Source organism: Diabrotica undecimpunctata, chromosome 7, assembly GCF_040954645.1.
Source record: "Diabrotica undecimpunctata isolate CICGRU chromosome 7, icDiaUnde3, whole genome shotgun sequence".
Lineage (NCBI taxonomy): Eukaryota > Metazoa > Arthropoda > Insecta > Coleoptera > Chrysomelidae > Diabrotica > Diabrotica undecimpunctata.
The window spans coordinates 118,774,760-118,799,380 of NC_092809.1; the positions used below are offsets into that span (position 1 = coordinate 118,774,760).

The window sequence follows — 24,621 nt, forward strand, 5'->3', positions numbered from 1 at the left end:
TAACACTAAATGGAGTTGTTTTGAAACAAGCAGAAGAAATAAATTTCTTAGGACTTTCTTTTGAACGTAACTTAAACTGGGAAACCCACATCACCAATCTGCAACGTTCTTGTCAATCCAGAATTAATCTACTAAAGATGCTGTCAAATACCTCTTGGGGGGCAGATACAACAACCTTACTTACTCTATATAGATCACTAATACGAAGTAAACTAGACTACGGCTGTTTATGCTACGATACTGCTAACAAAACATCTTTAAAAAAACTTGACTACATTCAAAATATGTGCTTGAGATTAGTTTTAGGTGCCACAAGAACTAGTCCAGTAAGTAGCTTACAAGTTTTGGCTAATGAACTGTCCTTAAGCCAACGAAGGCAACTCCTATCACTAAATTACGTTGCCAGAATTTCAGCAAACAACAGCAACGTAACCTACTCAACAATACTTTGCAGAACAAATATAACGTCCGATCTTTACAGAAACATTGCAATAAAAAAACTACCATTTCCCGAACGAATAAAACGTATTGGTCTTAATTTAGAACAGTTCAGTCTTACTATGCCTATTCATGTAAATGTTCCTCCTTGGATGATTAAACATCCAAAAATAGACACGTCTTTAAAAGAACTCCCGAAACATTCCACACATCCTTTCCTTATACAGCAAGCTTATAAAAATGTAATATCCAAATACCCAACAACCCATCAAATCTTCACTGATGCTTCCAAATGTCATGAAGGACATGCTGCAGCCTACATCTACGAAAACGTCAAGTCTACCATACGAATCCCAACAAATTGTTGTATATATACCGGAGAACTTACGGCAATTCATCAGGCCGTGAAAAAATGTTGTTCTATCAATGAAAGCAAATTTGTTATCATCACCGATTCAATGAGCGCATTACTTGGAATAAAACAGCTATATACAACTCACGCCATACTTCTCAAGATCAAAGAAGAGTTATCTTATCTACAGACTCAACAAAAAGATATTTCCTTTATCTGGGTACCTTCCCATATGGGAATAAGTGGTAATGAGGAAGTGGACTCTCTGGCAAGCAATGCAACCACCGACCAAAGTATTGCTATCATAAATCAAATGCCTTGGACTGATCACAAAGTAAATATCAAAGCCCACGTATACAGAGCGTGGCAAACTACTTGGGATCACACTGCTAATAAACTCAAAGAATGTCTAAGTCAAGTAGGAACCAAACTCATCTTACCAAATAATAGAAAAGACCAAGTCATCATTAACTGACTCCGAATAGGACATACTTTCCTTACACACAAGCATATCTTCAACCAGGAGGCTGCTCCGTTGTGTACCAAGTGCAATACTCAGTTGTCAGTGAAACATATAATTGTTGAGTGTCCAGTGTACCAGAACGAAAGAATCGCGTGTGCCCTTAGTGATAATTTAAAAAGTATACTAACGTCAAATTTACAGTCTTTATTAAGTTATCTTAAAATGACTAAACTATATACCAGATTGTAAAAAATATTTTTTTTATGCAACAATATGTATCTTACTGTTTGTGTATGTCCCCCCGCTAATAACCCTTAGTGGTTGATGCGGGTATATTTGTTTAAATAAAAAAAAAAAAAAAAAAAAAAAAAAATTTTGTACCTTTCTTTCACTGAATGCCTAAATGAAAATGTTCTCCAAAAGCAAGATTTTAATCACCACTCAATGTCTTCGTTCTCAGCTTCGGCTATCCTTGTTTTTGTGAAATTACTTTTTACAATTATCAGCTTCCACCAATTTAAAATATTTTTCTTCTTAACAGCATTTATATTTATTCTTCTTTTCAATATACCAATATCCAATCACCAAATATATTATATAATTTCAATTTTCAATTAATACTTCCTTCCATTATCCAATCACCATTTATACATAACAAAATTTTTAATCTTCAATAATATTTTCTTTATTCTGTTTCTAAATCTTCAGTGAACTCACTATATTGAACATTTCACCAACTGATTGACTGTATTCTATCTTGAACTATCTTGAAAATAGAACCGACTGACTTTATAACTGTAACTAACTTTCTTACTAACTGACTGCCTATTTTGAATCCAAATCACCGAGTATTTATACCTTTTCAATCTTCCAGAACCATCTGGCAAGAAATCCTATTAGAATTGTTCCATTTCCTCCATATGAATGTTCTCGAAACAGTATAAATATGTTCGATTATGTCCATAGACATAACCATATTCGAGAAAGTTCTACCGTAAACAAAGGTTAAATTCTGTATTCTAGAGAATTCCTTTCTTTTCTATAGAGAATTTTATCGACATTTAGGCTTTTCAGATCAGAATATAAACTTAAATTCAGTAACTATATGTAAAATAAACATTTTAAACTAACATATTATTATAACCCCCCTTATATTCGTAATTATTAATTTCTGTAACTGTCACTTAAATGTATAGTTGGTTGCCTATGCACATGGCTCACTTAAATATATTTACAATATTATAATTATTAAAATAAAACTTTTTACACTTATTATATGCTAATTTCTTAAGAATACCCTTATATAAATAATTTTTATAAAATGCTCTAGTATATAACTTATAAATTAATTTTTTAAACACTATTTTTCTTTCTCCTATATTCATATCATTTCAATATATATATATATATATATATATATATATATATATATATATATATATATATATATATATATATATATATATATATATATCAAAAGATCTCTGAGGTTACTATTAAATCTAGAGTTACGATTAATACTATTACAAGAATTAATATTAAACTCAACAGTCTTCAGGGTGCAACCGCGTCGATTATCATTCCGCTTTCGACATCCTCTTTGATGTCTTCTCCATAGCTTCCAAGGTCTTCGAGTTGACGACTCATTCGTCAGTTGGCCTCATGGGGGGATGCTTTGGTGTCTTTTCAAACCCATCTGAATGGTATACGTCGTAGTCTCCAGTGGAGGTGGAAACTGATTCATTCCTACCGTTTCTCGACGTCATTATAAAGAAAACCCAATCTCAAAGTTTCCATCACTCTGTTTATCGAAAATCCACCCATAAAAATCGTTACTTTCAAGCCAATTCTCATCAGCCACTTACACAAATTAATTCAGTCATTAATACCCTTGTCTCCAGATCAATACGCCTTTGCGATGATGCAAGTAGACCCGCTGAGCTCTCTAGTTTAAAACAAGCCCTCATCCAAAATCACATCAATAAGAGCATCCACAGACATCAATCTCCCACTTAATCTTAACGTAAAGACTTAGACTCTCATCATACGACAGCTTCTCTTCCTTAAATAAAGGTTTCACTGACAAAATCGACGAAATTTCTTAATCAAGAGGAATAAAGACAATATTTACCCCCAACAGAAACTTTCAGTTCTTGTCCGATCAATCAAAGAAAACATTCCAAATGAACAACACGGAGTTTATGAAATGTCTTGTGCAGACTGCCCTCTATCTTATATAGGCCAAACAAATCATAGAATGCAAAATAGGATTTATGAACATTCCATTTCTGTTCGCAATTCCGATTTAATTTTAGCTCTAGGTCAACACCATCTTCATACAGATCACAAAATTGATTTTGAAAACTTCAAAACCATAGCTACATCCATTTCAATAAACCAAGAATTATCCGAGAAGCCATAGAAATTGAAAAAAAGGCCAAATTGTCACAATAAAAGAGATGATGGCTTACGGTTACCTTCGACATGAAGACCTCTCATAAAGAAAATGTCGTTCGCTCCACCCGCCAACCTCCACCCAAATCACGTCACCATCGATGGTATAAATGAACCGTCCTCAGTTCCCAGTAGCAGTAATGCATTGGTTAGAGATCAGCGTAATAGTGTCTGGGCGCTCGGGAGACTGAGACCTCGAAAGCCTTGAAGAAGACATCAAAGAGGATGTCGAAAGCTCGGCACAATGATTATTTATGCATATATTAACTATTTTTCTTATATCTTAGGTGCCGATGACTTCACCCGAGTTTTTCGCGCAGATGGAATATTTTTCATGTGTTTTGGTACAATTATCATTAATATGTTGGTTTGGTAATGAAATTACGTCAGCTGTAAGTATATACATATGGCACTTTTAAATGCTGGCTCATCAATGCTGATTATGCACTAACGGATCTTGCATCCTAAAGTTTTATGTGCTTTGTAGTCCTCTTCCCTCAGATTTCTTTTTTTTTTACAATATTGCTAGTGCTTGGTAGACCATTGCATTTTAGTCAACTACCCACTGTCTAGTATATTGTTTAGTCTATTTCTTGCATTCATACTTTACGTCGACTTCAGTTGCTCTCAAACTAACACCCTAATTATCATAGACAGGTTTGAGTGTGAGATCTGGATTATGCAATCTACATAAAAATATTTTACATAATTTCATATTTCATCAGTTGACTTCCTATAGTAGTGTCAGTTGGACCTTTGGTCAATGGTTAGTTTCATAGAATTTTAAAATGTGCAGATCACATATCCATGATTTTGACTGCTCATCCAAGCTGTCATATGTCACATGTCACTTTAACATTTCCGTTGACCGGGAGCCATTCTGTCTCCGGTTTCCATACATAATGTAGCTTCGCCTATTTTAAAAAAAAATTTAAAGTGTTTGTCTTTGTGTATTGTAGTGTGATGTTTAATTTTATGTTTATAACATTTTATTCTTGTTGGATAGGCCGCAATTGACGAAGTAAGTCTAAAACGTTAATCACATAAAAACTTTTATCAACCATTAACTTCGAGTTTTTAATTTCTTTCTTTCGTTAATTTCTAAGTTAATTAATTTCTTCAGTTAAAAAAAACGTTTTTGGGCTTATTACAGATGCCCCTGAAGACGTTCTAGAGAGCGAAAGTACTTGGGCAAGATTAAATTAATAAAACTGTGCTCGATATCTGCCTTTTATTTGATTAAAGTTCATTTATTCCAGCATTCAACCTTATATCAATTTCATATAAACATGTTATGTCGAACGATTTTACAAAGTTTTATAGTTTTTGATTACCTGAACCTTAGAATAGAATATATCTAACTAATCATCTGTACTTTCTGATGTTAATGCGTGAAGCAGATGTGTATATAGTTTTAACATTAGTAGTTTCTCACGTGCCTTCCACATCCTATTCCCATCGAAGTGTAAAGTTGCTAAAATTGTACCGTTACCGAAAACTAATAATCAGGCAGATTTTAATGAAATACGGCCAATTAGTATACTATCTACGTTTTAAAAAATCCTATAGAAAATTTTAAATCAGCAACTACAGGTTCACTTAAATAAACATAAAATTCTAGCAGAAAATCAGTCCGGTTTTAAAAAGGATCATAGCTGTACTAGTGCCCTCTTAAAAATAACTAATGACATATTTGGTGGTTGCAATAATGGCTTAATTATAGTGCTGATTCTTTTGGATTATTCCAAAGCTTTTGATACGCTTGACCATTCTCTGTTGATTTTAATGTTTAAGTATATTGGTATGTCTAAGCAGGCATCTGATGGGCTATTTAGTTATCTCAATAATAGAAGTCAAGCTATTCATTACAATGGTAAGACATCGAACTATCTCAAAACAAACAAATGGGTACCACAGGGCTCTATATTGGGTCCCAAATTATTTAGTATATATACTTCAAACTTTCCTGCTAATTGTCTCTCCTGTAATCAGCACTATTTTGCTGATGACACTCAGATCTACTTATCCTTTAAGCCTGTACAAGGAGCACGCAAAATAAAATTCTATTCTAGTGACGTCACGTTGCCTAGCAACGATGAGTTTAAACAGGCAGTGGCTACAATTAATTATAATTTAGAAAAAGTTTCTCAATTTTCTTCTAGCCATTGTCTTCGTCTTAATAACAATAAATCTGTAGGTATAGTTTTTGGTCCAGTGACACAAGGAGAAATATTTCTGAGAGATTTTGCTCATATGATCACCATTGAAAATTCTTCGATAGAATTTAAGGCAACTGTCAAAAACTTAGGCTTACATATAGATCAAAACTTAAGATTTGGTGGTCATGCAGAAAAGTTATGTAAATTTGAAATTTATATTTCAATCTCCTCATATATTGACTAAAGGCTTAAAAAATTGCTGTGTGATACCTTGTTGTTATCACACTTTAATTATTGTGATACTATTTATAATTCATGTATTACAGAACGTGATAGTTATCGGATACAAAAAATTCTTGCCTTCGTTTGATACATGGTATACGTAGAAATCAACCAATAAGTTACAAACTTAAAGAAACAGGTTGGTTAAGTATGAAACTCAGACGACATTTTCATTCAGCTTGGCAATTCCAAAAAATTATTATTTTTAAAAACCCACCATATCTCTATAATAAAATAAAATTCCGTACTGGTGTACGTAATATTAACATTAGACATAAAAACACCATTTCTATCCCTTATCACAGCATATCAATGCTTACACAGCACTACAAGCGATCCTTTACATATCATATAGCCCAAGTTATGAATAATTATACCACTGCTCTCAATTTTACTCAAAAAAATTTAAAAAGTTCGTTTTTAAAAAATTACGACATATTGTATAGGTAGGGTTTGATAACATTCATAAATATAATGAGTAGAACTTACATTTAGGACGCATATTAATTGAATGCTAGATTAAATTATTTTTATATTTTCCTACATTTATTTAAACTATAATTTATTTATTTATTTATTTATAATAGAAACAAATAATATACCGATTGTGGGGTCAGGCAAGGATGCGTCTTGTCTCCGACGCTTTTCAACGTGTACTCACAGGTCATATTCAGAAAAGCCTTATGGGAAAGAAAAGTGGGAATAAGAATTGGTGGAGAAATCGTAAACACCATGAGATTTTCAGATGACACGGTAATTATGGATGAGAGTATAGAAGAACTACAAGGTTTACTAGATGCAATAAATAGTGAATGCATTCAAATGTGACTTAAAATCAACACAGATACGACCAAAATTATGATCGTATCAGGGAGTCCAATAAATAATGAACAACTAACTCTTGGTGGACAGCAAATAGAGAGAGATTGACAAAATTTAAATATCTGGGAGCTTACATTAACACAGAATTAGATCCAGACCAAGAGATAAGGGTACGAATAGAAATAGCAAGGGCAGCGTTCTTAAAATTCAAGAAATTGTTCTGTAGGCTTTCTTGTCAGGTTTGTTGAATGGATTAAAAACTCTACATCTGGGAGAAGTCAAAGAGTCAAGATAGGTTGTCATCTGTCTGACAGTATCTCAGTAACATCTGGAGTTCCTTAAGGGGACCACACTTCTCTACTGCTTTTTAATATCTTCGTTGACGACATCACTTTCTCTTTTCTAAATAGCAAATGTCTAATGTTGACAGATGACTTAAAATTTTGGAAAGATATATATAGCTTAAAAGATCAAGCCTTGCTATAAGATGACTTAGACCGACTACAAAATTGGTACAAACTGCACATAAACTTTATTTCAATAAAGGCATTTAAACTTTTTGGTTTCGTTACTAGGAATTGTAAGTATTTCTCCATTGATTCAACAAGATTATTGTAATGTTGCTCAGTTAGAACTATTTTGCAATACTGTTCAGTTATTTGGTCACCCTATTTTCAGAACAATATTGATACCATAGACAGAGTCCAGCATAAAGTTGGGGTAAAGGTGGTAGTTCAGATTTCTTTCCTAGATGGCGTCGTTAGTTTACTGGACAAACCGTGTGACTTGTCATCACAGCCTTTTATATAGATATATATTATTTATTAATACTATTTATATTACCTGAATCTAAAATATAATATTTTTAGAGTGCTCTAATCAAACTGGCTCTATATGAATGTGATTGGCTTAGCAGCAGTACCCGTTTTAAAAACTCTATGATTTTGACAATGATCCGAATGCAACGTCCAGTATACGTGTCTATAGGAAAATTTTCTCCACTCACATTAACAACATTAGTTGCTGTAAGTAAAAGGGCAATTGGTAACATAACTATGAACGGTATTTATTTATTTTATACATTTTAGGTATGCAGAGGATCATTTTCATATTTTGCCCTATTTAAAAGTGTACAGTAAATGTTATAAATCACATTTTAGAATTTAGCAACAGATAAACGTAAACAGGTAGCGATATTGCCAAATAATTATCATTTATGCTTTATCATATCATTACAATTAGTCAGCCATAGTAGTACGACGAAAAAACGAAATTAAAGTAGCCAAAACTAAAATCCAGAAAGGAAAATATTTTGGTGAGTTTAGATTCAACAATGATGTAAACAATAACCAAAAATATTTGGACATAGAACTATTAGAACAGTTATAGTATACTTATAGTAAAATAAACATATTTTCCACTCAGTGACAAGGTATGTGTCAAATAAAAATTCTTATTTAGTGGACCAATTTGGGCCTATCCTCCAATATTGGTGGTGAGCGGTTCCGGAGATAATCTAAAAACCACTTGGGCCAATAACCTGAAAATAACACGTTATTAATTTCATAATAAACATAATAATAGTTGCACTATACTTATATAGAGTGTACAAAAATAACTCTAAAGGACAAAACTAGTTAATAATGATTGTATTTGTGGTATTATTTCTAAACAAAATACACCAATTAGTAAAACCAGAAACTCATAATTTTCACAGGAACTGTTAAAGATAGAACTGGTAATGCATGATTTAAGCAGTTTTAAAATTCAAAATTAATAAGACTTGCGAGTACATGGAGATAGTCCTCCTCCTCAGTCCTAATCTCTTTTGGGATGTGGTGACACCATCAGGCCTTTACAGTTTTTTCACGATTTTCCTCCATTCTTCCCTGTCCTGGGCTAATTGTTCGGCTTTATGTATCCCTTGGTTAATGAATATTTTTGTTTGATCTATTCAACGGCTTGGAGATCTTCCCCTAGGTCTCTTTCCTTCAACTCTACCCTCGACTATCAGTTTTTCCATCATACCTGTTCTTCTAGCAACGTGTCCAAAATACTGCAAATATCTCTGTTGTATTTGTTTAAGCAATCTATTCTTTACTTTAAGTTGTTCTATTATTATTACGTTAGGGTGATTATCAATCCAGGATATTCTTAACATGCGACGGTATACCCAAATTTCAAAAGCGTCTAGTTTATTTTTATCCGCTTTCTTTAAGGTCCACGTTTCGGATGCATAAGTGGTTATGGGAAAAATGTTTTGTGTGTATTGTTATGTTAGAATTTTTCCAGATTGTTACAGTTTCATCATAGCTGTTCTAGCAATAGTCAACCTTCTACGTATCTCTCTGTCACACCCTCCGTCATTTGTTATTAAGGACCCCAGGTATACTGCAACAAACTTAAGTTTGGGAATATGACTCATACCTCGACGATGCGCAGTGAATCGTGTTTACTATTGTTACCATGGAAACGACCAGTGTACTGCTTGCCAGTGTCGTAGTTTGAGAAGTACGTATCACAGAGAGTGTTTGACTTGTTGATTTGATCGTGTTGGATATTTTATTATTTTTTTCAGATTAGTGCTTAGTATATTGCTAGTAGTAATTAGTGTATTATTAAGTCATTTAGTGTATCTATAGTGTGTTTATTTTAGTTATTAATAATAGTTATTTAACAATATGTCTCCTAAAAAGAAAGGAACAAAAAAAACCATCATACTTTTGAACAGATACTCTCCAAATCATCTCGAACAAATTGCAGGTGGCGAAAATCCGAAGACAATAGGAGTGTCCTAATAAAAAGTTATGATATTCGTTTAAAACAAATAGAATATTTACAACAGCTAATTCAATTTTGAATTGAGGGTAGAACCATAATTTATATCGATGAAAGATATATATAGGTACGTACACAGCAGCCATACTGCACCATATCACTGGGTAGATCAAAGTGGCAAAACTTTGATCTAAAGAAACCGATTTTTAAGGGCAAAACGCTGATTATTGTTTATGCTGGAAAAGAGAGTGGATTTGTATCTAACGCTGTGTGTGTTTATGTGCGTGTAAATTTTTAAATCAGGTGCATGTTTATAATTAAAAAGTCAATTGTTATAACAATAAAAGTAACGTAAGCCATAATTACTTTTAAAGTTTCATAACTTTAAAAGTAATTATGCAGACGACTGTCTACGAAACTAATAACGAGATAAAGGTCATTCAGCAAAAATATACAATGATTATTTTAATTCGCCGAAAAATGCTCCAAAATAATTTGTACGACAAGTTGTTTTTCCACCTGTTTATGTATTATATTTTGGGCTTAAACATCATGGACATCAAGTTCTTTGTTTGCCTCCCTATCACCCAGAGTTAAAACCTATCGAAAAAATATGGGCTTTGTAAAAGGTAGAGTGACAACTCGTAATACAACATTTAATATAAATGATGTTGAAAATATAGCAAAAGCTAAATTTTCTGGAGTCTTATTAGAGGAGTGGATTAATATATGTAAACACGCGCAAAAATAAAAAAACATTCAAATCGAAAAAGAATATTGGTTAGACACTACACTGGACCACTTACGCAATTTGTTGCTAATACTGGTTTATCCGAAGAAAGCTTTTCTGAGGATGAAGATAGTGGTTCAAATGCAGGAATAGAGATCTTAGAACCATGCGAGGAATCATAACTAACTTACTAACTTCTTGTTTACACAAATAAATATATTACTTAATTAGTTAAAATAAACTACTTATTTTTTTGTATTATTGAAACCCTTCCTTCGGGGTAATGTTAATAAAGTGTAAATATTGAGCAATTTATTTATTAAAGTACTCCTAATATTTTATTCATTATTTTTCGAGTGCAACTAACTATAAACTTCATAATGATTAAGAACTATGAAAATCAAAATTAACAAATTTATTCTTAACTTAATTGGATATACTTATAAAAAATTATTTTAAATCTACCTGTTTCCGTACGCCACCGGTAGAAACAGTCCGCCCACCTGCGCTAAATACTACGTCACATTCCCAAACTTAAATTTGTTGCACTCTATATGAAACTATTTACTACTTCAAAGCCCCTAATTTCTTTAATGTGTTAAAGATTATTCCGAGCTCTGTCTACTATCATGATCTTTGTCTTACTCCTATCTAGCTTTAGTCCATATGTTTTGCTTTTCTTCTCCAGACATCTCGCTATGTCTTCCATTTCTTCTTGATTTGTCGCGATTATTAAAGTGTCATCAGCATATCTCAAGTTACTGATTTTTTGACCTCCTACTGATATTCTACCCTTCCATTTGTGTAATACCTTTCGCATAATATGTTCGCTGTAGATATTAAACAGAGTTGGCGAGATTATGCATCCCTGCCTGACACCTGCCCCTGTTCTGAAATGATCGGAATGGGTGTTTATTTTTACTGTGCACTTATTATTTTCATATAGACTTCTAATTAGTTGAATTAAGTGGTGGGGTGTTCCCATTTCCGCTAGTATGGACCATAACTGCTGCCATTTGACTTTATCGAAGGCCTTTGTGTAATCCACAAAGCACATAAGCATAGGAGTATTGAATTCACGAGTTTTTTCGATTAGCTGTCTGACATTCAGAATGTATTCTCTTATGCCTTTTCCTGGGACAAATCCCACTTGTTCTTCTGATATATGAGGCAATAGAAAAGCTTTTAGTCTTTCATGTATTACATGAAGTAGAACCTTGCTTGCATGGGATATTAGGGTTACCGTTCTGTAGTTGCTGCAATCTAGCAGCTTCTTTTTTGAATATAGGGATGAAAGTGGATGTTGTCCCGTCGTTGGGCCACTCTCCGGTTTCCCAAATCTTTTTGCAGATCATATGCATAATATTTACTCAAACATCTCCAGTCTCTTTTAAAACTTCTGCGGTGATCTGGTCTGCGCTAGGAGATTTTCTATTTTTTAACTTTTTGATTGCTTTTTCTACCTCTAACTTTAGAATGTTTGGTTCTCTCTCTACAGTGAACTCGTCGTGATTTGCATTCTGGAGATCATCTGCATATAGACTTTGACAATATTTTCTCCATACCTCCGCAATCCCTTTCTCGTCATTTATAATATGTTGGTTTTGATCCATTATTGTTTATGTGATTGGTTTCAGTAATGCAGCATTCTGAATTAAACAAGTAAACAGAAGTATCGTAGTATTAATAATCACTGGAGAAACAACAATAATGGTACAAGATATACAAATAGTTTGGCTTACATTTTAGATCTCTACAAATTGAGAATAAGTTTAGCACATAAGTAAAACTGTAGCATAATTGTTTTCCTTTAAACATCGAATATTAAATATATAAAAATGATTTGATACGTCCCTGGCTGATGACGTAACAGTGACTTAAAACTGTTGACTTCTCACTGTTTTAGCCGAATCATCTGAAAACAATATTAGCGTCGCAATTGTCAAATTTGACCTCATCTAATTGTGTTTTAATTTTAAATAAGTTTAACCTTTAACCCAGCACTTTAGGGTTTAATTTCGTATCCAAAGCATAGCCCAAGAGAGATCCGATTGGCAGCGGGGTAAACCTGGTACGACAATGTACGAAGGTCTACGGTCAAGGAAAGTGATAGCTATCGGTAGAGAAGCAATAGACGGAATAAGCGACTAAAGTTCATTTTTGTGAGGTTTTGAGAAACCGGCAAATTGCCCCGTAATTCCAAGTGTGTGGTAAGAAGATGATTTGAGCTTAAAATGCAGTATGGAAATCTTTGTACTGTGATTTAATCATCGTATGTTGTAAGCTGTATCCTGTGTTAAGGAATTTTATAACAGCGTCCTGAGGGCTTAGTAAGACGACATGGTATTAAGTAGAGAATAAGCAGCTGAGTTTGAAAGATCTCATATTGTTATCATCCAGCATAACCTGAAGTCCAGTTTTGGTATTTGATTTGATTTCTTCCAGGATTTTCCTCGCCTTCATTTTGTGCCTTCCAAAGGTCAGATTTTGATTGTTTGAAGTTTGTGGGAAAATGTTTTTTGTTCAAATCTAAGGAAAGAAAACTTTAAACCTTTCTTTCTAAGCAGCAAGAAGATTTTTTTAAACATCGTCCTAATTTTAAATAGTTAAGAAATATTCTTGTATCGTGTTGCCCAAAACATCTCTGTAAGTATTTCTTAATATCTTTTTTGTAGTTCGTTCTCCCAGTATCCCAAAAAAAGGAATCCTTATCCACGACCTTGCTCTCCAAACAAAACACGATTAGTCGCTTTCAAACATTTCAATTTTTTTGCTTACCCTATCTCCAAGCCCGGTAATTGTTCGGTTCCCTTTTTAGCCCTCTATAAGCAAATAAATCATTACAAGATCTTAATACATAAAATGGAAGAGCAAAGTCAGAATATACAAAACTACTATCATTCTTGTAATACCAACAAAACTAAAGTACAAATAACGAAAACAAAAAGATTAAAACGTATCGCAGGCGAAACTAGAAGGATAAAAAAATGAAAACATAACAGTGTAGTATGTAGTATGATAAAGAACATAGATATGACATCAATACCTCTTATAAATCGCACACAATTGGTGACAAACTCAAATAGAACTGGGATAGATGGCAATTTACTTTCCAAGAAATATTACAAACAGATCGAAAGATGTTAAACAACAAGAAAATATTTTAAATGCAGGTAAGTTAAAGAGCCATTTTTTTTATCTAAAATAAACAGAATAAATGGGTAGGAAAGATTAGAAAAGTCTTATTTACAAATTGGTTTTATTATACTTTGGACGACATGTTTCCGGCTTTACAATTTTCAGCCCATAATAAGCTCCCTGGATACTTATAACTTATACTTATATATAATCACTAAAAAAGAGATAGTTAGTTAAGATTGACAACACAGCACCACATTATAGAGTCCGAAATTATAAATCATTATCTATATTAGTGTCCGAAACACTAAGGAGTCGTTCAAAAAATTTGACTATATTGACATCAACTAATTTGAATGTACTGTTGTTTCTTGTTATGTCGCCCTTTACTTGTGCCTACAGCTCTACAGAATCTTGTTGACAATGATATGGGGGTAAACGAAGTACAGTTATCTCGCGATCTTCAGCTTTTTCATCGATTACATATTTTTATATTTTTATTTATGTTATTGAACGATATTGATACGTTCTTTTTTAACCATCGTATCATCAAATGAGATCTCTCCTGTTTTTAACCAATTAACTATCTAATATTATTTCCACGCCCTAATATTTTTTCCACGCCCAAAGTTGGTAGTTTTTACTCAAATTATCCATTACTTGGCAAAATTTTTTAGAATGTTACTAACCATCTGAAAGAAATATTCTCCAAATACGTCTGCATTCATTTCCTAATGATAATATTTGGTAGTTCTTGAAGTACATTCTAATAAATCATTATTTTCCCATAATTTCATTGAATTTTATTTTTTATTTTATTACTTTATTACCTGGAAATTTCTCATCTGGTTGGCCGGCACTTCGCACCTCCCATGGTACAAAGAATAACAGGTGTGATACTCTCGAGTGCGAAATTGGGATGAGTTCGCGTTACGTCACAATGAGAGTGATTTTAAATATTGTTTGTAAGAACATCGGTGCTTACATTTTTAATTAGCAATTAAAAGTCATTTTATAGGTTAATAGAATTTCTATTGAACTATTTTGGATTTATTGAAATATAGGTGTTTTATTATTTTGATTTAAAAGATTAATAAATAATACGGTGAACAAAAAATAATCTTTGATCAAATGAACGGCAGATATCGAGCACAGTTTATTAATTAAATCTTGCCCAACGACTTTCGTTTCCTAGAGCATCTTCAGAGGCATTTCGTCAATTTTGGACTATCCAACAATCTGTTGAGAATGTCCTAAACATAAAATTGTACATTACACTACACTACAAAAGGATTTATTTTGACGATGTTTATGACATTCTCAACAGATTGTTGGATATGCCGAAATTGACGAAATGTCCCTGAAGATGCTCTAAGAAGCAAAAGTACCTGGACCAGATTTAATTAATAAACTGTGCTCAATATCTGCCTTTTATTTGATCAAAGTTCAAGCTTCGAACGAAAAGTCCTAAGGAAGATATTTGGACCTTTTAACGAAAAAAACGGAGTATGGAGATCCAGGTATAACCATGAACTCTACAAACTGTTCAAAGAGGCACCGATCTCAGAATTCGTTAAACTTCTGAGACTTCGATGGGCTATTCATGTAGTGAGAATGGCAACGGAAAAGGTGGGAGGATGAAGTGGCAGCGGACGAGCAAAATTTGCTAGTCGTGAGAACCTGGAGAAGATCGGCGTATGACCGCCAAGGTTGAAGATATAGTTTGGAGGAGAACAAGGCTCAATTTGGGCTCTAACGTCATTGGAGAGAGAGAGAGAGAGAGAGAGAGAGAGAGAGAGAGGGAGATGTTAATTATTATTGAGTCAGTACTTAATACTCAACCATACTCATACCCCTCCTGTATTCCTACTTTCGCTAGGAATAGTTTATAAACCGAACATAAAATGCATTGTGCGGTAGCTGGTTGTTTGAGTGATAATTAGACAAGCGATATCGATCAATCTGGTAGGTTTCATGGTTTTCTCAAGGACTCGGTAGTGGAAAAACTGTGGCTTATTGTTTGTTGCCATGAAGACAAATTTAATACTAAAACCTTAAATATTTGTTTTAAATAATTTAAGCCAGAATATTTTGAAAGAATAAAATCGGAGAAGACCAGGCAGGTTTCACAGCGGGTAAAGCATGCGTAGGTCACATTTACACGGTCGAACAACTAATAGAAAAAAATATGGCCAAAAATATATCCGTCCATCTGGCTTTTGTTGATCTTAAGAAGGCATATGACTCAATACCTAGAACCAAGCTATGGGAAGCAATGGAAGACATCGAAGTTCCACGAAGATTAATAAACGCTGTAAAAGCACTCTACAAGAATAACGAAGTAGCTATCAAAACGGGCAATAGAATATGCAGTCCATTTAAGACGACAAAGGGACTACTACAGGGTTGCTCCACATCCCCCACCCTGTTCAAAATATTCCTGGAAAAAACCCTGAAACCATGGAAAAGAAAGTGCGAAGGAATGGGTATACCAGTCAGGAACGAATATCTATATACGCTAAGTTTTGCCGACGACCAAATAGTGATCGCTCAAGACGAGGATGACCTCAGTTTTATGATGAGAAAACTGGAGCAGGAATATACAAAGAATGGGATGGAAATAAACCTAAAGAAAACTGAATACCTAACAACGGAGAATACAGAAATAAAACAGCTGGAAATAGACGAAGGTAAACAAATCAAAGGAACAGACAAGTATAAGTATTTAGGTTTCATAATATCAAACAAAGAAACAACGGAGGAAGATATAAAAAATAGACTAGGACAAACAAGAGACTGATAAGAACATCAGCATGAAAACAAAGAAAAAAATATATAATACCATGACAAGAAGTATCTTCACTTATGGGTGTGAAAATTGGACAATAAATAAGAAAACCAAAAACAAAATAAGAGCAACAGAGATGGAATTCCTAAGGAGAAGCTGCAGAGTAACAAGAAGAGATAGAATAAATAACATGGAGATTAAAAGGAGAATGGGAATGAACTCCGACATAATAGACTACATCGAACAGAAGAGGTTAACCTGGTACGGACATGTCAGAAGAGCAGACCAAAATCGGTGGATAAATAGAATAACAGAGTGGAGCCCGATAGGAAGAAGAAAAGGAGGCAGACCCCGAAGATCTTTCAGAGATAAAGTGGACGAAGCAATGAGTAGAAGAAACCTACAGGAAGGGGACTGGCTAAACAGGAAAAATTGGAAAAAACGGTTAAGTGAAGGAATACAGTGAAAACTGTGGAAATCGTTGTATATATATATATATATATATACAATAATAGTCTCCCGTTTTTTACCGCTGTCGCGGCTTTGGGAGTATAGCAGGGTAGTCTGCTATATCTAGGGCCTACGGTATACAAGGAAGGTAACATGGCCAGTGCTACGCTTCAACCGTCTATTATTACCCCTGGTTTTACCCAAGGTACTCATTTTTATTCAGGCTGAGTCGACCTGGGGCCTATAGACATTTTTAAAATGTCTAGATGTTCTTGCCGGCGGTGGGATTCGAACCCCGGACCACCGGCTTGCGAGTCAAGCATCCTACCGCTTGCGCTACGCAGGCCCTATATATATATATATATATATATATATATATATATATATATATATATATAATATTTTGAAAGAAATTTTTAGGTTGAATTGCTGTGATATGAATCAAAGCAAGGACCTAAGCTGATGCTGTTCTTTAACCGGATCGTTTATGTCTTGGTCTTTTCTATTGGATTTTCTCTTGGATTTTTCTATTAGTGACTACAAAATCAATCATAGATTTGTGCCTCCTGAAGTTTTCAAATGTATATTTATACTGGAGCTTATGGTCGAAAAATGTATTATTGATTCTCAGTTTTTAAAAGCACAGAAATTAGCGTTGAGTTCTCCATTTGCGTTGACATGGTTTTCATTAAATCTTTGTTTTACTCCTAGAACTATTTTATTTCCGATTTGTGCATTATAGTTATTCATAAAAATTAAGGGTTCTTCATAAGGTATTAATATATTGGTTATAGTCTTTTTGGCCTTTACCTTTCTACTTGGTTTCTTGGATTACACAAATGTATTATTTTTATGTATCAAATCTTCTATTATTATCTCTTGGTCTTTATTGTTAAAAGAAGTAATGTTCCATGTTGCTAATCTGATTGTGGTCTTATTTTTCCTTCTCGTTTTCCTTTTCTTTGCGTGGTTCGTCATCTTAGGTTCCGTCTGGTTCTGAGGCTGTAAAATAAGTAAAAACACAAAAAAATACCAAATGGGAAACAAATAAATAAAGATAATATGCTATGCAGACAACACAGTTGTAATAGCAAAGAGACTAGATGATTCACAATGAATCCTACAGCAGAGACCAATCCGAAGATTAAAGAAAATGAATTAAACATAAAAATGTCGTCACATATAACGAAAAGCTTAGTAGTACCAAGGAAACCAGTCAGATTAATCTGATAAATATCTGGGAATAAGCTTATCGAGCGAAAATAACATTGAAACGATAGTAAGGGCATAAGTGGCAAAAGTAAGCGCAGCAGCGAGATGTGTTAACGACATAATATGACATAATAAGAGCAAATATACAAGTCTAATCTAACTTGTCATGACACGACAAGAAGATATTTGGAGACAAATGAAATTGAATTGACAAAAATGAAATGAGAATCCTAAGAAGAATCTGTGGAAAACCTACTAGATAGAACAAGGAGTAATGAGATCTATGCAGAATAAGAAACAATAATGAATGGGTGCAAAGAAATAAGAGAATGGAATAGCTGTACCAGTCGAATGGCAGAAAACAGAGTAATTAGAACAGCGCGGGTAAGTCGCCAATTGGAAGAAAAAAGATAAGTGGTTCACCAAAAAGATGTATTAATAATATTCCATTATGGTAGGAGGTGACGTAAAAGAAAAACAGGCAATTATTTGCCGATATAAATATAGAAGAAGAAGAGAGTATGGTCAGTACATAATTTTATTCATTAAAATTAATTTTTTGTGTAATTGTATCTTTTGTAGTAATTTCAAATGTGAAAAGTCAAATTTAAAGATTCAAGAATTTTAATCTAACTACCAATTAGAATAGTACGAAAAGGTGTGAATATTTACCTCAATGTTTACCTAATAAGTAGGTTTCAGTTCCCTCAAGTGCCATTTATTACACTATGCAATTAAAATATGACGTTTCTATTGGCAATTTATTGTATAAATACGTTCAGACCGATACATTCCTTTTAAAACGATTTAAAATCATAACAAAAATGTTAAAAATCAAAAATAAGTTTAATTATCCAAGTAATCTATTTGAAACCAACGAATTCATATACAAGCTCGCAGGTGTATGGATTCCGGACAAAAGTTACAATTTATTTATTAGAATCATATACTTCTTTTATGTTACAGTATTTTATGGAACTGGGGTGTACTTTCTCATATGCGAGTATATGATTTTAAACGAAACTGTCAAAAATATCAATACCTTTGTCGGTCATATCGGTATGCTCTTGACACACACGGTTGGAATACTGAAATTTTATATCCTAGTTTTTGGTCGCAAAAAAATTCAAAGAATAATGGATATGCTAAAAGATGATCAATATTACTACGAAACTGTAGATAATTTTTCTCCAGCTCAATTTTTGAATGAAGGAAAAAAATTAAGTACGAAATTTTCTGTATTGGTAAGTAAATATATTTCAACAAATAGTTTTAAACAATAGATTTTTATTTAGGGTTTATTCGGTTCTTTTTAATGATCATCATCATCTACGGCTTTTAATGCTGTAATACTATGCCAGTCGCTTTATAGCGTCTTTTTCTTATTTTTTATAATTTTTGATGTGTCCTAGCTGTGATAGTATTTTTATTCCAAACTTTTCTATCTCTGCCTTTTGTACTTCGATTCAATATTGCTCTTCTTCTTCGTTATAGATCTCTAGACTTTGATTAGCCTTGGCTTCGTTTTGGTATTGATAAGTAAATATATTTCACAACTAAACGAACAAACAATAAATAAAATTTTAAATCAAAAACTACATAAGAAAGCCATGAAATTAGTAATTTCACCACCAGAGAAAGAACTCAGTACCTTTTGCTCGATTACATATACAGATATGGTATATATACAGGCAAGATATAAAAAAATAGCCAAACACATAAAGAAGAAAGGAATAACAGCAGCTTTTAGAACAAACAACAACTTAGGCAAATATATTAAGAACAACAAGAACCAAAAGAAAAAGCAATTACATAGCGGTGTATACAAACTTAAATATGGCGACTGTCCAAAAACTTACATCGGTCAAACTGGCAGTACTTTTATCAATTGTATAGCAGAACATAAAGGGGCTTTCAATAATTTTAATGATCAATTTCAAATTCTTGATATTTAAAATAAAGGTCTTAAGCTATCTTTATTAGAATCGATGGAAATTATTAAATTCATAATTCTGAATGAGCAACTTAGGACAAAAAGCCCCTCCTTAACGTATTCATTTAAAGACTATAAAGTTTACGCAAGCTTGAGAAAGGCGCTCTGTCAAAACAGATGTAGTGATAATAAATTATAATAAATTTTGTGGAAGTTTTGAAAACAAAAGTTTTTAGTGTTTTACTCTTAAATAAATATGTTTTAACAAGTAGTTTTATAGAGTAGGTTTTTTATAGTGGGTTTATTTAGTTCACTACAATAATAATCATCACCATAATTCACGCTTTTCAGTCCTGTAATATTATGGCAGACGCTGTATAGTGTATTTTTCATATTTTTTATAGTTTTTGATGTGTCCTAGCTATGAGAGTACTTATTCAAAACTTTTCTGTCTCTGCGTTTTGCTCTTTAATTTAAAGTTGCTTTTCTTCTTCGGTAAAGCTACATAACCTACGATTAACCCTGGTTTCCTTAAAAGATCTTTTTACCTTGTCTACTTTAGAGCCAGTCTTCTCCATGTGTTTCTTATTACTATCTTTATATCTTTCAGAAATAATTACTTTGCTCTTCTGCGTGATCTCTGTCCCATAGGTTTTCAAAGATCTATTTTCGACTGGGTCTTCATGTTTCATCGTCAAGACAAGCTTCACCCATCTAATCTGGTAATATGAATTGTTTTTGAGGTAACTGGTTCCCAATATAGCTGCTATAAAACTACACTTATATGTAAATAAAATACGAGACAGAATATTATCATCCTGTTAAACCAACGCTATGACACGTGTTTCGCTTGTCAGATAGACCTAGCAAGTCTATCTGATGAGCTATTTACATAATAAACACTTTATTAAAAATCATAATAAGATTTAAAAAGAATATGTGTCTTATAAAACATGTAAACGTTGGTTGCAAAAAAGTACATAATTAAGGATTACAATAATTCAAATATTGGTAAAAATATAGGACAGATCGACTTTATAATAATAGCACTATTCAATAAGATATATGACACAGATAAAATACCATCAGACTGGCTAAAATCAACATTCGTAACATTGACAAAAAATCCAGTGCCTCACGCTGCGATGACTATCGAATATTAAGCATGATGTCTCATGTCCTTAAAACTTTTCTCAGAATCATTCAGACACGAATTTACAAGAAGTGTGAATTTCAGATGAGTGACACTTAAATCGGATTTCGAAATGGATTGGGAACACGAGAAGCTCTTTTTGCTTAAATGTATTAACAAAACGATGCAGAGTCATGAATGTAGATGTATATGCATGTTTTATTGATTACCGATTAGCATTTGACTGCGTTAACCATCAAAAGATGATCGAAATTCTGAGAACAACTGGAATTGACAAACAAGACTTTCGAATTATCTCAGAACTATATTGGCACCAAACGGTAACAATTAAAATAGAGCACACAATCTCACGAGGGGTACGACAAGGTTGCGTCTCGTTACCGCTATTATTTAATTTGTATTAGGAATCTATATTTAGAAAAGTATTAGATGAGGTTCAATGTGGAATCAAGATTAACGGAAGGAGCATAGACAACATCAGGTACGCTGATGATATTGTCCTAATAGCAAGCTACGCACAAAAACTACAAAATATAATAAATGCGGTAGTTCGTCATAGCGAAATGTTTGGTTTACATATAAATGTTTCCAAAACTAAAATTCAAGTATTTTCAAAGATACCGACAAACGTACATTTGTATGCCAAGGGACAAATAATAGAACAGGTAACTTACATAAAATATTTGGGAGCCAATATCAATAGCCAGTGTAACCAAAAAAAATAAATCCTATCAAGAATTGTACAACCGAGGAAAACACTCATGAACATGAAAATATTTTTTACAAGATCAGACCTTAGTCTAGAGCTCAGAATTCGAATGATCAGATGTTACGTTTTCTCTGTTTTGCTGTATGGCTGTAAAAGTTGGACAATGGAATATGAAACAGAAAAAAGAATAGATGCCTTTAAAATGTATATTTACAGACGGATGCTGAGAATTCCATGAATACAAAAAGTTACCAATGGTGAGGTACTTCAGCGCATGAGTAAACAAAAAGGATTACTTAAAAAAAAAAGATTAGCATAATAAAAAAAAATACAATATTTGGGTCATGTGTTGAGAGGTAAAAGATATAAATTACTCCAAATCATGTTAAAAGGTAAAGTGCAGGGAAAAAGATCAATTGGAAGACGCCAGAACTCGTGGCTGAAAGAGCTGAGGAGATGGTTTGACCGCTCATCCACAGAAATCTTTCGTGCAGCAGTTTACAAAACTACAATTGCCATTTGGATAACCAACACCTTCGAAAGGACACGGCGCAATAAGAAGAAGAAGATCCATTTAGTCATTACACACTGTACTCGCTTCGGCGGTACATATACTAAAATTGGAACGATACAGAGATTAGCATGGCCCCTGCGCAAGGATAACACGCAAAATCGTGAAGCGTTCCACATTGTTCTACCCCCTGCCTGAGGATGAGAAACTCCGTTTAATACGGAAACTCTTTCCTCAGGTGAAGGATAGGTGTGAAAGGGTTATTGGTTTCGTAGATGCGGAACCTTTTACTAAGTTGGAACTCGGCGAGGCTGTTGGACGGTAGAAGATTCGAAAGGCACCTGGCATAGATGGAGTCATGGCGAAGACAGTAAGGCTCGCCGCACTAAGATAACCGCAGATTTTCCTGAGATTGCTAAACAAACTGCTTGAACAACAGCAGTTTCCAACAATGTTAAAAGAAGCTAAGGTTGTCCTTATCTCGAAAGGTAGAGGTGAAGAGGAAGAGGTACGATTTCGGCCAATTTGCCTTGTCAGTTCGATTGCTAAATTGTACGAACAGCTTGTAAAATGCCGCCTTGAGCGAGAGCTAGAAGAAAAGCATGCACTGAGCAATCGCCAATATGATTTTAGGGCCAAAAGGTCTACCATAGATGCGGTCACAGAAGTAATAACCTCTTTAGTTACGCAGGATACAAAGAGATGGGTGGCTCTTATCCTGCTTGACGTCAAGAATGCCTTTAATTCGGCATCATGGGAAAAAATCATGTCCAGGCTGAGAGAATTAGGCGTTAGTGAGTACCTGGTCAATGTAATTGACAGATACTTTACTTACAGGTCCATAAAAAAAAAGATACCAGCATCAGTTTGTCGCAGGGTGTTCCGCAGGGTTCAGTACTAGGTCCCATCCTCTGGAATGTCCTGTACGACGGGGTGTTGATGCTACAGATGCCAAGGGAATGCACTCTTGTAGCTTATGCCGATGATCTCGCACTGGTTAAGAAGGTGAGTTAGAAAACGGTCATGACTAATGCGGCTAACACAGCCCTGTGTCGCATTAGTAGGTGGATCAGAGAGAACGATCTACAGCTAGCTCCTCAGAAAACTGAGGTGTTAGTTCTAAAAAGGGCGCCGGGAAAAATCCTCTCTTTGCTTTGTAGTGGAAGATGTGGAGGTTTCACCAGTTAAATCGATTAAGTATCTGGGATTCTGGTTATCGGAAGGACTAAGGTTTGGAGTATACATCCAAAAGACGGTACAGAAGGCGAACCTAAATCTGAAGGCGTTGATACGGCTGATGTCAAATATTTCAGGCCCAGGTGGCACCAAAAGATAGGTGTTAAATGGAGTTTTCCAGTCGGTGGTAACCTACGCTGCCCCCGTATGGTGTAGCATACTAAACACTGCGAAATACGCTAAGCTGATGGAGACTTCGCAAAGCCGAATGCTCCTCAGGGTATCTAACGCATATAGGACAGTTTCAAATGAGGCTCTATATGTCATTGGAGCGGTGATAGCGAACGTTTTGTTGTGCAAACAGTGAGCGAGGGTGTATGCGAGGAGGATAGATGTAAATATAGATGAAAATAAGAGAGAAGGAACCATAGTAGAGTGGCAGAGAGAATGGGCGAATGGTAGCGGAAAGGCAAGGTGGACGAAGGAGCTTATTACCGATCTGAGGCCGTGGTAGGAATGTAAGTTCAGGAAACTAGACTACTTGCTGACGCAGTTTATGACCGGACATGGTAGTTTTGGCACCTTCACAAATAGAATAGGCAAATCTGCCTAGGCAGACTGTACTTTTTGTGGGGTACATTTTTAACTGCCGGAGATGGGCAAATGAGAAGGGAGATTTCGAGAGGCGAATGGGTTTCGAGCTGGATGAAAGAAACGTTGTAACCATAATGTTGAGAGGAGAGAAAGAATGGAGAGAAGTACACTGTCTGATTTCTGGGGTGATAAAGAAGAAGGAGCAGTTTATGGCCTAACGTCTGAAACATTTTCTGATTTACGGTAATAGTTATGGTTATTTATAAATTTTTATTTTTTTATTTTAGTTGTTCATTTAGTGGCAAGACCAAATCTCTGGAACGGTGGTTAAGGTTTTAGCCGGATCTTGGTTAATTTGACACTACCTTGGGGTCTTCTGGCCTAGTATCCTACTTGGCCGAAAGATGCCAGGATGCCAAGGCATTACACACTAAGCCAGCACATATATAATTGAAATATATATCAAGTTTAATTGAGGT

The 24,621-nt window shown here is 34.1% G+C and overlaps 2 protein-coding genes and 1 non-coding gene across 3 annotated transcripts in view; all 3 read left to right on the forward strand.

The window, feature by feature from the left end:
• The window catches only part of LOC140446616 (uncharacterized), a 61,819-nt gene extending 53,582 nt beyond the window's left edge, over nt 1–8,237 (forward strand). Inside the window, 3 exon segments of the mRNA XM_072539194.1 lie at nt 3,995–4,099; nt 7,840–7,995; nt 8,059–8,237. Of these exon segments, the coding sequence (XP_072395295.1) occupies nt 3,995–4,099; nt 7,840–7,995; nt 8,059–8,109 (312 nt within the window). The 3' untranslated portion in view covers nt 8,110–8,237.
• A 10,653-nt stretch (nt 8,238–18,890) lies between these two features.
• LOC140446617 (odorant receptor 94b-like) overlaps nt 18,891–24,621 on the forward strand; it is a 31,845-nt gene continuing 26,114 nt past the window's right edge. Inside the window, exon 1 of the mRNA XM_072539195.1 lies at nt 18,891–19,310. Coding sequence (XP_072395296.1) covers nt 18,891–19,310 — 420 coding nt within the window. The remainder of the gene's footprint in view (nt 19,311–24,621) is intronic.
• LOC140447083 (U6 spliceosomal RNA) lies at nt 22,452–22,555 on the forward strand. The gene has a single exon (XR_011951581.1). It is a non-coding gene; the product is annotated as a U6 spliceosomal RNA (small nuclear RNA).